This window comes from Scyliorhinus canicula, chromosome 7 (genome assembly GCF_902713615.1).
Source record: "Scyliorhinus canicula chromosome 7, sScyCan1.1, whole genome shotgun sequence".
Lineage (NCBI taxonomy): Eukaryota > Metazoa > Chordata > Chondrichthyes > Carcharhiniformes > Scyliorhinidae > Scyliorhinus > Scyliorhinus canicula.
This window is the reverse complement of record NC_052152.1, coordinates 135,029,460-135,045,828: the sequence shown is the minus strand read 5'-3', so window position 1 is coordinate 135,045,828 and position 16,369 is coordinate 135,029,460. Positions and strand designations below refer to the sequence as shown.

General features: G+C 46.4%; 1 protein-coding gene across 2 annotated transcripts in view; it reads left to right on the top strand.

The window, feature by feature from the left end:
• The window catches only part of pdrg1 (p53 and DNA-damage regulated 1), a 30,434-nt gene extending 14,632 nt beyond the window's left edge, over nt 1–15,802 (top strand). Inside the window, exons 3-5 of one of the 2 annotated variants that reach the window (XM_038802993.1) lie at nt 8,958–9,032; nt 12,955–13,035; nt 15,336–15,802. In XM_038802993.1, coding sequence (XP_038658921.1) covers nt 8,958–9,032; nt 12,955–13,035; nt 15,336–15,418 — 239 coding nt within the window. In that variant the 3' untranslated portion in view covers nt 15,419–15,802. The remainder of the gene's footprint in view (nt 1–8,957; nt 9,033–12,954; nt 13,036–15,335) is intronic. The other variant, XM_038802994.1, reaches the window with a different exon arrangement.
• Nucleotides 15,803–16,369: the final 567 nt, after the last annotated feature.

Here is a 16,369-nt window from a genome sequence, read left to right as displayed (position 1 = left end):
ATCTTTCATCTGGGATACCAATTCTGCACTTTCAAAGATCTGGTCTGGGAATCTTCTCGGAGCCGCTCCGACTTGGACTGCCTCAATGACTGATCACCTTCTGATAGTTTAACCTCTTTTCCCAAGACCACATTCCCCAGGATTCCGGAGACTACTCAATGGTGTCTAATTACTGGCACAATTTTAGCTTTTTACCAAGCAGCTAGCTTCACCAAGCTGGCACTGCGCTTGAATGTCTCTGAGCTGTAATCCTCTCAGCTGCACCAAGTAACTACTGCCTGTGGGCTTCCTTGAACTTGCCCTCAGCAGCACTGAACTGTCTGTGGCTCTCGGGGTTTCTTTTAGACTAATGTTTTTCACTGCATGGAGCTACCAAACAGCTCCTGACTGCTGACTGGGCCTTCTCCTAAGTCTCAGCTGCACAGCTAGCTCACAGCATTGTTGCTGCCTGGAAGCTCTTCTCAATCTGATTCCACTGACTGATCCTTCAGCTGATCTGAGGAGCCTAACCCTTCAACACTCAGCAGGTTCAATCCCTGTTACTGGGCAGAAACTACTGCAATAACATTGGAACATCATGTCCCTTAAACGTTATAATATCTATAGACTACAAATTGTAGTACACAGACATATTGAATACCTAACCAGATGGATGCAAAGTTCTCACTACATAATCTCCTTTTTTGGTTCCTAATTGATTGCACCCTCTCTTTGACTACTATTTATAATTTTCAACAGAAACCCCTTTTTATTACGTTTCCTTAATCTCTACCTGAAAATACCATGGATTTAATAATCTTTATTAGTGTCACAAGTAGGCTTACATTAACACTGCAATGAAGTTACAATGAAAATCCTCTAATCGCCACATTCTGGCGCCTGTTCGGGTACACGGGGAGAATTCAGAATGTCCAGTTCACCTAACAGCATGCCTTTCGGGACTTGTAGGAGGAAACTGGAGCACTCAGAGGAAACCCACGCAGACACGGGGAGAAAGTGCAAACTCCACACAGACAGTGACCCAAGACAAGAATCCAACCTGGGACCCTGATGCTGTGAAGCAACAGTGCTAATCACTGTGCTACCATGAAGTCCTTCCTTTCCTCCCTCTTGTGAGAATATGGCTAAATACATAACTAATGTATCTCCTCTCTGAAGGGTCCCATTGCTCATTTTCTGTTTTACCCACCAATTTTTGATTCTAATCCACCTGGTTGGATCACTCCAATTCCTACTGAAATTTATCTTAAGATGAATTTATTTGCGTTGGATTTTTCTTTCTCCTTTTCCACAATTTTTCTTGAATTGTGGTCATTGTTTTCCAAATGCTTTCATACTGAAACATATTCTGCTCCGCTTGCCCATTTCACCCAAGTGGTGATTCTTTCATGAATCAATGAGTGTGAAAGTTGTAGTCAGCAGAGTGGAATCCTGATTCATGTAGGTACTGGCAACTGATCAAGAACAGAGTCCCTGGATGATTTTTCTTATTGCTGAAAAAGGAGGCCTGTCAAAATTTTTGTCTTGTTCTCATCAGACACTTCGCAAGAATACCAATAAGGGGGGAAACAACTATTTTGTACAGTATGAGAAGAAAATGCTGGTTTGTTGGCATGTAGGCTCTGATTGGTAGAGGTGTTGCCATGGAGAATGCGCCAGGTGGCTGGCAATGAACTACTAAGCATTATTTGAAATTTGAACCAGACCGTTTGGCCCTGATTTGCCAAGGCATTGCCCTGGGGAATGAGTCAGCGAATGGCTGCCACATATTTTGTTCAGCTGAAACAGGTGCAATGTTATTTCTTCCTGCAAAAAATGGGGCCCTATGTATTAATATGTATAGTTTCCAGTACACTCAAATGAGCCCATTGCGAGCCCGACTGAATCTTGGTTGTCAGCGTAATTCTTGGCACGCTGAGGATTATTTAGCAAATGTTGTCCAATTTCAGAATCACATCTGATGTTGGGACGGTGAGTTTTGCAAGCACAGGCTGTTTGGGTATGATCTGTACCTTGCCCGCTGAGAACAGCACCAGGACATGCTGTTTGATGCGATGCACAAAGTTTTTGGGAGGTACTGCCGACATACCTAGCATCGCACTGGCACCAAAATTCACATATATCACATTGCACATTTGTGTGATAGGCAAAACGTCTTTTTGGTTTGGCGGCAGCAGCCTGCTCATGATGAATATCACCCATACATAGTAGCAGCGTGAAATAGCTTCACCTGTTGTTCAGATTTTGAGATAACGTGCCCTTCCAGGGGAGTCTGAGTTAGACTGGGCACTTACCAGGGTCGAAAGTGTCAGCCTTCGGCCCGTTCATGAGTTTACGTGACATAGAGCACAAAATAATCTGATCAAAGTAGTTATTATCCTATAGGACGTCCTATTTCAGCAACAAGCATGCTGAGAAAATGGCTCGGGCCCTATTTACAAGGTTGCCGATAAGACCGTTCTTATAGTGTGTGGGACTGTCAAGAATCCAAATGTGTATATTGACCAGTGAAGGTAGGCTTGTGGTAGTGAACCCCATAGGCAGATTTCTCAACTAGTGTGTTAAATAAAGGGAGTTCAATTAGCTACTTCATTTCAAAAGTGAATTTGAGTGCAGGATGGAGCCCATTTAGATATGTAAAGGAATTATTATGTGCAGCCACAGATTTAAATATAGCAAACAGATCATTCACAAATCAGAAATATGCAAGGTATAGGGCATTGGTTGTCATTCTATCAAAGGCACGCTTCCAACAAAGATGTTTACCAGAGCTGGGCCTAGAGGGGATCCCATGGCAACACCATCTGTTTGAGCACACATGGTGTCATTAAAACAGAACGTGAGTGCATCATTTGCTGAGTTCATAAGTTCAACTAATATTAATTCACTCAATGATGGCGGGTCACCATCACTATGATATAGTGCTGCAGAGCAAATAACTACTTCTTTCATAAGTGGAACATTGGTGAATAAGCTAGCAATACTAAATAAGGACATGGACACAGCACTGCCATCGATATGCAAATCCTATATGCTCTCCGCAAATGTGAAGGAATCCTTCACTATTTATCATAGAATTTACAGTGCAGAAGGAGGCCGTTCGGCCCTTCGAGTCTGCACCGGCTCTTGGAAAGAGCACCCTACCCAAGGTCAACACCTCCCCCTATCCCAGTAACCCCACCCAACACTAAGGGCAATTTTGGACACAAAGGGCAATTTATCATGTCCAATCCACCTAACTTGCACATCTTTGGACTGTGGGAGGAAACTGGAGCACCCGGAGGAAACCCACGCACACACGGGGAGGATGTGCAGACTCCGCACAGACAGTGACCCAAGCCGGAATCGAACCTGGGACCCTGGAGCTGTGAAGCCATTGTGCTATCCACAATGCTACAGTGCTGCCCCCACAATGCTACCGTGCTGGAGAAGAAAGAGAACAGCGGCGATCTAGTCGCTCTGATATGTTGAGACTTCTAGTTCCTTGATGGTGTTCCCCTGGGCCTCTAGTCGCCTCTCTGCCTTGTCTAGGACCACCAACATGATGGCCGATACCGTATGTAGAAAACTGACTCCACATTGGTTGTTACAATTGACCCAACTATTTTAATGCTGTGCATAACCGGTCACAGAGTGTAAAGGGACAACACTTTTTTATGTGTCTTGGACAACTCATACATATGCGTATGCAATGAGCAGTGAGGATGAATCCTGTCATATATGTTGCCCAGCTCATTGCTCTTACAGTAGATCAGCAAGCAAGCAATTTATCAAGCAAAGCTCTGCGGTCATTTTGAGCAGCAGGTCCAATTGATATGAAATTTGGACCCGCCAGTAACAATGGCATGCATGGATTTTGGTGACAGGGATGTGCTGAGTAGTCGTACATCAGGTGGCTCTCCTCCTAAGAACCCGAAATTAGGCTCTTTTCCTCAAAATAGCCCACTAAACAGGGAAAATATTATCCCCTCGCCCTGTCTAACAACAGCACAAGAGAAGATGCTGAGCAACAGTAGCTCCAGGGGCCGTAATGAGACAGAAAGCGGCAGAAACAAGGGGTCAAGCCAGCAGACTCACAAGGCGACAAAGTGCCGGCCACACCAGAGCGAGAGAGACCAGCAAATCACACAGGAAGCTCCCCCTCACCGGAGGGTGGATGGAGGAAGTTCTTCTCCAGGGAACTAAGGGAGCTCAGGGAAAAGATAAAGACCACCATTCAAGGTGGCGGTGGTGGCGGTATTGGCCATCATGCTGGTGGCCCTAGACAAGGCAGAGAGGCGACTAGAGGCCCTGGGGAACACCATCAAGGAACTAGAAGTCTCAACATATCAGAGCAACTAGATCGCCGCTGTTCTCTTTCTTCTCCAGGCACATAACAAATACACCCGGATTGACTTCTTTGTAATGGGGAAATCAATGCTTCCAGGGACTGTAAGAGTGGAATACTCCGTGGTCATAATCTCCGACCACGCTACTTGGATGTGAAGTTGGAGATGGGCCGTGCCTAATGCCCCCGTGGAAGTTGGACATGGCCCTCCTGGCCGACAAGGCTTTCTGCGAGAAAATACCACAGGCCATAGATGGGTATATTACTAACAATCAGAACGGGGAGATCTCACCCTCTGTGCTCTGGGAGCTGCTGAAGGCTGTGATCAGTGGTGAAATTATTGCCTACAAAGCATGAAAAGACAGGGAAGAGGGTGGCTGGCAACAGCTGGTCAACTCCATGTTGATGGTAGACCGGCAATACTCCGAGGCCTCAACTGTAGAGCTCCTGGCGGAGAGGAATAAGCTACAGATGGACTTTGACCTGCACTCCATGGGAAAATCAGTGCACCAACTCCGCCTGGCACGGGGGATCCTGTATGAGCTGGCTCACCAGCTGAGAAAGCAGGCAGCCATGAGGGAAATAGCACAGATTAGAGACAGCAAGTGCAAACCAGTAGCGGAGCCAGAAAAGGTCAGTGACGCATTTCAGGCCTTCTAGCGGAGGCTGTACACCTCCTGAGGCGCCCCCTGGGAGAAGTCATGGAGAGCATTAACTCCATGCAGGCGCGGAAGGCCGCCGGGAGCTGATGGATTCCCGGCGGACTTCTACAAAATATTCGCAACGGGGGCATTGGCCCCACACTTTCGGGTGATGTTCACTGACCAGGCAGTGAGGGGCACCCTCCCACCTACACTAGCACAAGCCACCATCTCACTGATACCCAAAAAGGACAAAGATCCAATAATGCGGGTCCTACAGACCCATTTCGCTGCTCAATGTAGACGCAAAAAATACTGGCCAAAATCCTAGCCAAGTGACTGGAAAACTGCATACCAAAGATGGTTGCAGAGGACCAGAGGGGCTTTGATAAGGGTAGGCAGGTAACATCGAACATCAGGCCACTGCTGTACATGATAAAGGACCCCACCTAGGGAGAGAACACCAGAGATGATCTTCATCTCCCGGGATGCAGAAAAGACCTTCAACAGAGTCGAATAGAAGTACCTCATAGGGGTACTGGAGCGGTTCAGGTTTGGAACAGGGTTCACCACTTGGGTGAAAGTCCTGTACGCCGCTCCAATGGCGAGCGTGTGGACGAACACAACCAGCTTTTAATTACTTCCAGCTGCAGAGCGACGCAAGGCAGGGATGCCCGCTGTCACCGCTGCTGTTCGCCCCAGTTTTGAGCCACTAGCAATCGCAGTCAGCGGCAAAGAATTGGAAGCGCATTCGTAGAGGAGATGGAGAGCAAAGAGCCTCACTCTATGCAGATGACCTCTACATCTCGGCCCTGCAAAGCAGCATGGAGGGAATCATTTTAAAAATAAATCTTAGAGTACACAGTTCATTTCTGTTTCCAATTAAGAGTCATTCAGCGTGGTCAATCCACCTACCCGGCACATCTTTGGGTTGTGGAGGTGAGACCCACGCAGACACGGAGAATATGCAAACTCCACACGGACATTGGCCCACGGCTGGGATCGAAACCAGTGCTAACCCAAATGCCAGCATGCCGCCGCTTGGAGGGAATCATGGCGCTCTTGAAAGAACTTCCTCAGGCTGCAAACTCAACCTGATCTTCCCAGTGAACCCACAAGGGAAAGGGCAGAGCTGGAGGGACTGCAATTTTAACAGGCCCGAAAAAAGTTATGATCTAAATCGCCGATGACTGGACACAGATCCACAAGTGGAACCTGACCAGCCTGGTGGATGAAGTTAAAAAGGACCTGCAACGGTAGGACACACTCCCACTCTCCCTGGCCAGGGAGAGTGCAGACGAGCAAGATGAACGTACTGCCCATGTTCCTCTTCCTATTCCAATCCACACTGGACTGTATCGCCATCGCCTTTTTCAGCTCTGTGGAAAGAATGATCATGGTGTTTGTGTGGGGGGCGGAAAAAGAACCCGAAAAAGTTCTGCAAAGAATGAGAAGCATCGGGGGGGGGGGGCTTGGCCCTCCAATATTACCACTGGGCAGCAACAGCGGAAAGAGTAAAGGGATTGATAAAGGAACCGCAGGCCGAATGGGTAGGAAAGCTAGGGTGGCATGATGCGGAGTGGTTCGCACTGCTGCCTCACGGCGCTGAGGACCCGGGTCTGATCCCAGCCCCAGGTCACTGTCCATTTGGAGTTTGCACATTTGCCCCGTGTTTGCATGGGTCTCACCCCCACAGCCCAAAGATGCGCAGAGCAGGTGAATTGGCCACGCTAAATTGCCCCTTAATGAGAAAAAAAGAATTTGGAACTTTAAATTAAAAATAAAAAGAATGGAGGGGAGCTGCTGCATGGGGGGGGGGGGGGGATAAATGTGAACGGTGCCAAGGAGGCCTGGCCAACTACGCCTACATGTTCTGGTCATGCCCCAGAGTTGTCGGCTCCGGACAGCCTTCTTCAAAGCGTTGTCCAGGTTGTGAGGATGAGGGTAGAGCCATGCCCGAAGTGGAAATCTCTAGGGTATGAGAATAGCCATAACTCTTTATGGTGAGCAGGGTAGACGCCCTTGCCTTTGCTTCCCTAATCGCCAGCTGAGGAATCCTCTTGGCTGGTGATCAGCAGCACCACCCAAAGCTGCGGACTGGCTGTCCGACCTATTGGAATTTCTCTAAATGGATAAAATCAAATTCACCATCTGCGGGTTGGAAGAGGGCTTCCATAAGACATGGAGGTCATTCACCAACCTGTTCTTGGCCTGTTTCTAGCCAGCTGCCAATAAGCCTGGTGGAGGAGGGATACACAGAAGAACCACAGGCAAAAACGGAAAGAGAGAAGGGGGGTGGGTCGATAATGGAGGGAGGGAATAAAGAGGCACAGAATCCAACTATATCCCACACAAGCAATCTAATACTACCCCAACACATCCAGGTTTCATGAACCAACGAACAAAGAAGACACGCCAGATAGCAAGAATGGGAGAGGGATCTGGAAGAATGGGGGAGTTGGAATTAGGAGGCCAAGTCAAAGATGGGCACTTATAAAAGTGTGAATTGTAACCAATATATCTAGTTTCTGTGTACATTTACTTTTATCTTTGTTTTGTATAAAAAGAAAAACCCTAATAAAAACACTAAAAATAAAAGAATGGCATGTGTTTTGATTAGGGTCATGCTTGTTAAGGATAACTATTCCCATCCCTTTGTCAGGTTTACAAATGTGCATGTTTGGAATGACCTGATCCTCCTACACTTTTCAGATTAAAAAATAAATAAATTTAGAGTACCCAATTCATTTTTTCCAATTAAGCGGCAATTTAGCCAATCCACCTACCCTGCACATCTTTGGGTTGTGGGGGCGAAACCCACGCAAGCACGGGGAGAATGTGCAAACTCCACACGGACAGTGACCCAGAGCCAGGATCGAACCTGGGACCTCGGCGCCGTGAGGCAGCAGGGTTAACCCACTGTGCCAACGTGCTGCCCCACTTTTCATATTTTCAATATGTGGATGATATATTTGCTGTATTTAAATCCACAACTACATGTACAGGGACGGCACGGTAGCGCCAGGGACCTGGCTTCAATCCCGGCTTGGGTCACTGTCTGTGTGGAGTCTGCACGTTCTCCCGTGTCTGCGTGGGTTTCCTCTGGGTGCTCCGGTTTCCTCCCACAACACCCTCCCACGCCAGGGCACAGGGTGGAGAGGTTGATCTCCATCCCAACAGGATCCGCCTTCGGGCGGTCAACGGGGCAAAGGCTACAATATCTGCCTCCGCACCCGTTTCCAACCCCGGCAGGTCCGACACCACATATGAATGTAGTTTGCTTCCTCCTCCTCTCCCCCCCCCCCCCCCGCCTTGTGAGGTGCGCTCTGTATACCACCTTCAGCTGTATCAGCCCCAACCTCGCACATGAGCTGGAGGCATTCCCTCTCCGGAGCACCTCACACCAGAACCCCTCCTCGATACCCTCTCCCAACTCTTCCTCCCACTTTGCTTTGATCCCTTCCAGCGGTGCCTTCTGCTCTTCCAAAATAGCTCCGTAAACTGTCGACACTACCCCCTTCTCCAGTCCCCGTGCTGTCAACACCTCCTCCAGCAATGTGTATCTTTAAAAGATACTGTTTGTTTTTAATCATGAGATTCTTTTTCGGAGGCCATTTTCAGGCTGTGCCTATGGATTGGAAGCACACTGCATTAAGTGGGGAATGTTGTGACCAATGCTCACAACAAGTATTTTCCAGCAGGTGTCACTAGATTGCAATCCAAACCAGCCCGCCCAGCTAAAATTTCTGCCACATCTTCGAGCACCAGATCACATGAACTGTTATCATGGCTGAAATCTGATAGCTCAAACATCAGAAAGTGATCTATGTGCATCTTGCAGTGTCGCGTTCACAATTTGGAATTGTTACCGTTTATTTTTCTCGTTTTAGTATAAAGATACTGCCTTTTGGCTTTGTATGATAGGTTATGGAAACTCATTGCCCACTTAAATTTCTATAGCTCACTCACTTTCTATCTCTCTTTTTCAGATAAGGTGATGGTTTGTTTTGGAAACATGTTTATCAAATTCCCCAATTCAAGAACGAGGGACATGATTCGGAAAGGTAAGTGTGTACAGTTCATTTAAAATACTTGTTCATGAGTGGTATCAGCCGTCTAGATGTGGGCTGTTGACAACTATGCTAAGTTGCACTCCCACACTCCCTTGCGGGGAGAGTCCAGACGATCAAAATGAACGTACTGCCCAGGTTCCTCTTCCTGTTTAGATCCATTCCGATCTACATCCCCAAGGCCTTTTTCAAAGTGCTGGACAAACTTATCATGGCGTTCGTATGGGGGGGGGGTAAAAATGCTAGGATCCCAAAGAAAGTCCTACAAAAAACAAAATCCAGGGGGGGGGCTAGCCCTCCCGAATCTACAATTCTACCACTGGGCGGCAACAGCCGAGCAAGTAAGGGGATGGATCCAGGAGCCAGAAGCCGAGTGGGTGCGTGTGGAGGAGGCCTCCTGCATGGGGACCTCCCTCCGGGCCCTCGCCACGGCAGCACTCCCATCCCCACCCAAAAAACACTCCAGCAGCCCATTGGTGACAGCCACCCTCCAATCCTGGAACCAACTGCGGCAGCAATTTGGCCTGACCAAAATGTCGGACAAGGCTCCCATCTGCAACAACCATAGGTTCACACCAGCACTGACTGACGCCACCTTCAAAAGGTGGAGGCAGGACGGGGGGACACTGACAGTCAAGGACCTATACACGGACGACAGGATCGCAACACTGGACGAACTGACAGGGAAATTTCGGCTAGCTGGGGGGAACGAGCTACGGTACCTGCAGCTCAAAATCTTCCTACGAAAGGAGACAAGGACGTACCCATAACCGCCACGACAGACACTACTGGAAGACCTACTGGACGCAAGTATCCTAGAGAAAGGGAACTGTAGCGACATGTTTGACCGACTGGTAGAAAGGGACGACACCGTACTGGACGCAACAAGAATGAAATGGGAGGACGACCTGGGGATTGAGATAGGGTGGGGACTCTGGAGTGAAGCACTGCATAGGGTCAACACCACCTCCACGTGCGCAAGGCTCAGCCTGACGCAACTAAAAGTGGTAGATAGAGCCCACTTAACAAGAAACCGTATGAGTAGGTTCTTCCCGGAGGTGGAGGACAGATGTGAACGGTGCCAAAGAGGCCCGGCCAACCACGCCCACATGTTCTGGTCTTGCCCCAGACTTGTGGAGTACTGGACAGCCTTCTTCGAGGCTATGTCCAAAGTGGTGGGGGTGAGGGTGGAGCCATGCCCGATAGTGGCGGTCTTCGGGGTTTCAGACCAGCCAGATCTATTCCTGGGGAGGAGGGCGGACGCCCTTGCCTTTGCCTCCCTGATCGCCCGCCGTAGAATCCTGTTTGGCTGGCGGTCAGCAGCACCGCCCAGAGCTGCAGACTGGCTGTCTGACCTCTCGGAATCTCTCCAAATGGAGAAAATCAAATTCGCCATCCGAGGGTCGGACGACGGCTTCCACAGAACGTGGGAGCCATTCATGCAATTGTTCCGGGACCTGTTTGTGGCCAACGTACAAGAGGAAGAATAGTCGGGTGGCCAAGAATCAGGGGAAAATGGCCGGGAATCGGGGGAAGGTAGCCCGGGGGGGGGGGGGGGGGGGCGGCGGCGGCTACGGGTTCGTTATGGGGGTTTGATGGCTAGCTAAGGCCCAAAACCAAACTGTAAATAAATGCCTATAAACATGTGCCTCGGCCATATTGGGGAATGTGAAATATGTATGCCTGCTAAAGGGGGCGGCCACAGTTGTTATTACGAAGATGCTTACCTGTAAATATACATGTTAATTTTTGCGTGTTTTTTTTTTCTCTCTCTAATAATTTGTTATTTGTTCAATATAAAATATGAAAACTCAATAAAAAACATTTTTTTAAAAAAACTATGCTAAGTTGTGATCTAAATAATATAAACCGCCTGAGTGCATGTTTGAAAAATTCCCAAATCTGGTGGGAGATTAACTGCGTTATTAATGGAGGAGAAATTAGGTTGTTGGAAAATACTACATATTAAATGTGTGTTTACCTTGGTGGTAATCCAAATATAGTCATCTTTGCTGCACCAGATATTTCAGTTAACATTTTCATTTTTGAGAAACCTGTTTTAAGCTGTCACTCTGCTTTTTCTCCAATTCACTTTCTGCCTCTCCCATGGGTCTAGGATGAGATCAAGATCCCTTATAAGCAGCTTTGTTTTGGATCTGTGGTTGGCTCTTTTAGTTAAAGGAACAAAGTTCTGGTTCCACCTGTTGAAAGAGTGCAATGTACCACACTGAGCAATTGAGACAATTGGAGAGAGACCTTTTAAAGCGGAATCTACATCAGCGCATCACCTTACTTGGGGGGAAAAAAGAGATAGAAAGCGAGTGAGCTGTTGAAATTTAAGTGGTCAATGAGTTTTAATGACCTATTATACAAAGCCCAAAGGCAGTATCTTTATACTAAAATGAGAAAAATAAAAGGTAACAATTCCAAATTGTGAACACGACACTGCAAGGTGCACGTAGATCACTTTCTGGTCTTTGAGTTATCAGATTTCAGCCATGACAACAGTTCATGCCAGTTGGTGCTTGAAGACTGTGTTTTTCAACCTTTTTTGCCCTGAACCCATTTTTAGCGGTCATCCTTCAGGACCCACGGCGCCCAAACTTCACGACCCACCATTTTTGCTTACCTTTTAATGTGACCGGTAACCTGCTTGGTCCTCACTATCTCACTTGCTTTTGTTATTCAATGTTACATTTCTGATAATGACTTCAGCTGATGATTTAATGCACTGCATCTGTTGAAGAAAATTAAGAGGTTTGTCCTCAAACTCGCCATGTTTAGTCTTCAAATGCCTTTGAGGTTTTGAGGGTTTTATTTGCCAGTACGTCCCTGCATATAACACACACAAACTTTGCATCCTGATTTGCAGTGGCACAATTAATAAACCCATACCTCAACAATCATCTTTATTCTGCTTTGTTCCTATTTAAAGCTGCTTCTCCATGGGTTGTTCACTAGAGACCCTGGAACTCACACCAGCGCTGCTGGCAGCTACAAAATGGAGAAATGTCCCTCATGCCCAGAGCACGTGACGTCAGTGTGCGAGGCGCGTGACCTACTCTCTGCTGCCACTCCAGGCAGGAAGACTGTGCCGATTTTTAAAAAATCTGTTCCTGGGTCAGCTTGCTGACATCAGGAGGTGGCAGTCTGCCGAGCTGGACTCCAGGTCTGTGCACTGCCGAGGGGGCACGGATCCGCGGGAAGGCCAACATTCTGAAAGCCGGTCGTGGCAGGCAATTTTAAAAGCTGGTAGCAGCTGTTGGGCATTACTTCCTGTGATTGGGAACGCTGCGACTGATGGCCCTATGACCTTCCCAATACCTGTGGGTCACGACCCCAACTGCTGTAAGATGTTGGGAGAAATCTTAGCTGGATGGGCTGGTTTTGATTGCAATCTAGTGACACCTGCTGGAAAATGTATATTGTAAGCATTGGCCACAACATTCCCCACTGAACCAGAGTGATACCAATCCATAGGCACAACCTGGAGATGGCCTCAGAAAAAGAATCTCCAGATTAAAAAAACAACCAGTGTCTTTTGAAGATATACATTTTTAAAACTACTGGAAAAAACAAGTCCTGTAACCATTGGTTAAAATGTTCCATCTAACATGGCATGGAACCATATAAGGCACAGGATCCAGGCTCAATTGCTGGCCTGTGTTGAGGGGAGAAGGCTCTACAAAGAATGGGAGGAGGCCGGTGTGAATCATTAAAAAGTTGGGCCAAATTGTCCGATGACTGTAAATTCAATGTAGTTGTCACAACAGGTTGAGCTAATCACAAAAGAATATGGGACGAGGGAACTTACTATTGTAGTTGACCTTAAGTCAAGTTTCATCAACTTCCCCAGGTGATAATTTGATATGAACCATTACCTTGGTTTAACCCAAGCTTCCCTTTGATATTTCAGACCAAGAGCAGTTGGATGAAGAGATACATAAGCTTTATAATCAGCTGAAGGTGAAAGTCAATCGTTTAAACGAGGCTCAAGGTGACTTTATAACCTATTCCTTTAACTTTCTATATGTGTACTTAAAGCTGAATGGCTTTCAGTCATTTCAACCCTGTCTTCTGATTCGGCTGATCTCCAGTAAGGTGATTGGCATTGGAAGAACATTGACTAACTAGGTTGGCAGAGAGGAAGGGAATTCTGTTGTTCATCTCCTAAAGTGTTCAGTGAGGAATAGATTTGCAGCAAAGGCCTGTTTCCGTCAAAGTTGCTTATCCCACCTGTGTTTCATGCAAGTACTCTCATGTTTAGGAAGAGGTCAGCTAACCACCTACATTTCAAAAAAAGAAAATGGGTGTTTGGAATGAAGTCAGTCAATTGAAGTTCACCCTTCTGGTGCCCCACCTCTCATTACTGTAAATAGCTATTTTTGCTACTAAATGCTGCCAGACAGATTATTTCAAATATTTACAACGCTGTGTAAAATAGCTCTTCTTTATATCTCTCAATTTAAATTTGTGTCCTGGTTTAATTTGAATGAACGCCTAATGTTTATTTCATCTAAAACTGTTATTCATTTATTAAAATCCTCTTCAACCAGCTTCTTACCATAATCATAGAATCCCTGCAGTGCAGAGGAGGTAATTCAGCCCAGTGAGTCTGCATCGGCCTTTACTCAGATAGAACCTAGTACCAAGCCCCAAACCCTCGCTCCTTTCATCGTAACCCCACCTAACCTTTGGACAATATTAGCATGGCCAATTTACCTAACCTGCACATCTTTGGACTGTGGGAGGAAACCGGAGGACTCGGAGGAAACCCACGCAGACAGCAGGAGAAAGCGTAACCTCCACACAGACAGTCACCGAGGTCAGAATCGAACCTGGGTCCCTGGTGCTGTGAAGAAGCAGTGCTAACCACTGTGCCACCTAATAGAGCAAGTAATAAATAAGCTTTTAAATTTTATTTAAAAAGCAACGCGGCATGGTGCCGCAGTAGGTCAACACTGATGGCGCCGAGGACCTGGGTTCGATCCCAGCCCCGGGTAACGATCCGTGTGGAGTTTGCACTGTCTGCATGAGTCTCACCCCCACAACCCAGAAGATGTGCAGGATAGGTGGATTGGCCACGCTAAATTACCCCTCAATTGGATTTTTAAAAAAAAAATATTTTAAAAGCTGTATAGCTTAGGATTCTTTCCTTGTGTCTCACTACTTTCCAGTTGGGACCAGCCTTGCTTGTCCTTGCTCCCTTCATTATTTAATCCGAGCACAATAATCAGAATTCAATATCTTTGGCTGGATTTTAATCCCCATGACAGGTAGCAGGAGTTGGGGAAAATTCTGCTCACTTTGGGTGAAGTGCCAGGAAAGATGTGATTTTTATTTTGTGGATTGGGAGGCTGGTGCAAGCTGCAGCTTGGTCAACCAATGCAGGAAAGTGTTTGGAGGCAGCCACGGGGACTGACAACTGCCAAGGTGTGCTGTTTAAATGTCCTGCCTTGGCATTGTGGGACTTTGTCCCGGTTATAATGAAAAAGGTAAGCCCTCTAGCCTTCACCCTCCATACACTTCCCGTGCTCAATGCATACCACCTCATGCTAACCACCCAAGCTATGGTATTTCAATGCTCATTCATCAACTGTGCACTGTATAGAATCAATGAAACTTGTGACAATAGATGTGTTTTTAAAAACCATCTTTGTTAAAGAAACAGTCATACATTGATAACTTTATACTTTTTAAAGAAACTATTTTGTTACAGGCCAATAAAAGTGTCAATCATCCACACTTTATATAAAGTATCAATAGCTGAAACTGCAAACAGTTGAAACCTCATTGTATTGTGTAAATAAACATTGTGCAATTGACAGCATAGATCAGAGAACAAGAGATTTCAATCAAGCAATGTTTGTACTGGGGCTTCTCCAGTTCTGGCCTCTTGCATATTTGCAGTTTCTTGCCATACTCCTTTAGTGGCTTTCATACATCTTTTAAAATCTCCCTCATTGACAAAGCTTTTAGTCATATCCTAATATCTCTTCTATGACATAGTGTCAAATTTTGTTTGATAACAACACTCCTGTAAAGAAGCTTGGAATGTTTTACTATATTACAGGTGCAATATAAATGCAGTTGCATGTTGCCATTCTGGCTGACATCAGCTAACTTTGTTTCTGAGCCAAGTTTTACTTGGCAAAGGCGGTGCATATCTGAGCCTCTGGAGAGGTGCGTCTCAAGGTTTTCTTTACTATCTATGGTTGTACTATAGAGAGGCAGGGATACTGAAGGTCCACCCCTGCTGATGATTCTGATTCTCGTATCTTGATTCTTCTATTCTAGGAAAACCTGAACTCAAAGGATTCAACCTTTCCCCGTTATCCCAAGAGGAGATGCAGGCCATTGAGAAGACACTAAAGAGTTGAAAGTTGCTTAATACTCAAAATTGATGCGAACTGGGTCTGGCACCGTGTATTAGAGGAACAACTGCTTTACAAAACATGGACTGCACGTGCACAATGTTGAAGGCCATATACAGATGTGGGATTTTTGTCAACAGGGTTCAAGTTCAAAATGTTATCACAGTTGGGCTTCAGCAGGATTCTGATGTACGAATCATTGAATTATACAGTGCAGAAGAAGGCCATTTTTCCCATTGTGCCTATTTATGGCCAGCTTTTTTCTTTTCCAAGTTTTACTTGGGACTTGCACAGTTACAATAACTTGCATACCATAGCTGTCCACTTGGCAGGTGAAGTTTAAGAATAAAAATGCTGGAGTTCTGAATTAAATACTGATCCTTTTCATAACTATTGTGTTCGTTGTTACCATGTACTTGGTGCAGGAAAAAAGTCCTTGCTCTCTGCAGAAAATGGAGTTTTGTTAAATTATTTATTGTAATAATTTGTGACACTATACAAACATATGAATTAGGAGTAGACCACTCGACCTCTCAAGCTTGCTCCACCTTTCAATAAGATCATGGCTGATCTCATTGCAAGTTCAACCCACGTTCCTGCCTAACCCCGAGAACCATTTCACCCCATTGTTAATCAGGAATCTTGGGCTGGATTCTCCGCCGGTGGGATGCTCTGTTTTACCGTCAGCCCGGTGGTTTCCCGGCTCTGAGTCACTGTCCGTGTGGAGTTTGCACATTCTCCCCGTGTGTTTGTGTGGATTTCGCCCCCACAACCCAAAGATGTGCTAGCAAGGTGGATTGGCCACGCTAAATTGCCCCTTAATTGGAAAAAATGATTTGGCTACTCTAAATGTATTTTTTAAAAAGATTCTCCCGACGAGAAGAAAGATCCTTCCCACATGCACCCTGTCGATACTCCTTGGGTTCCTAAAGGTTTTGATCACGTTGCCTCTTACTA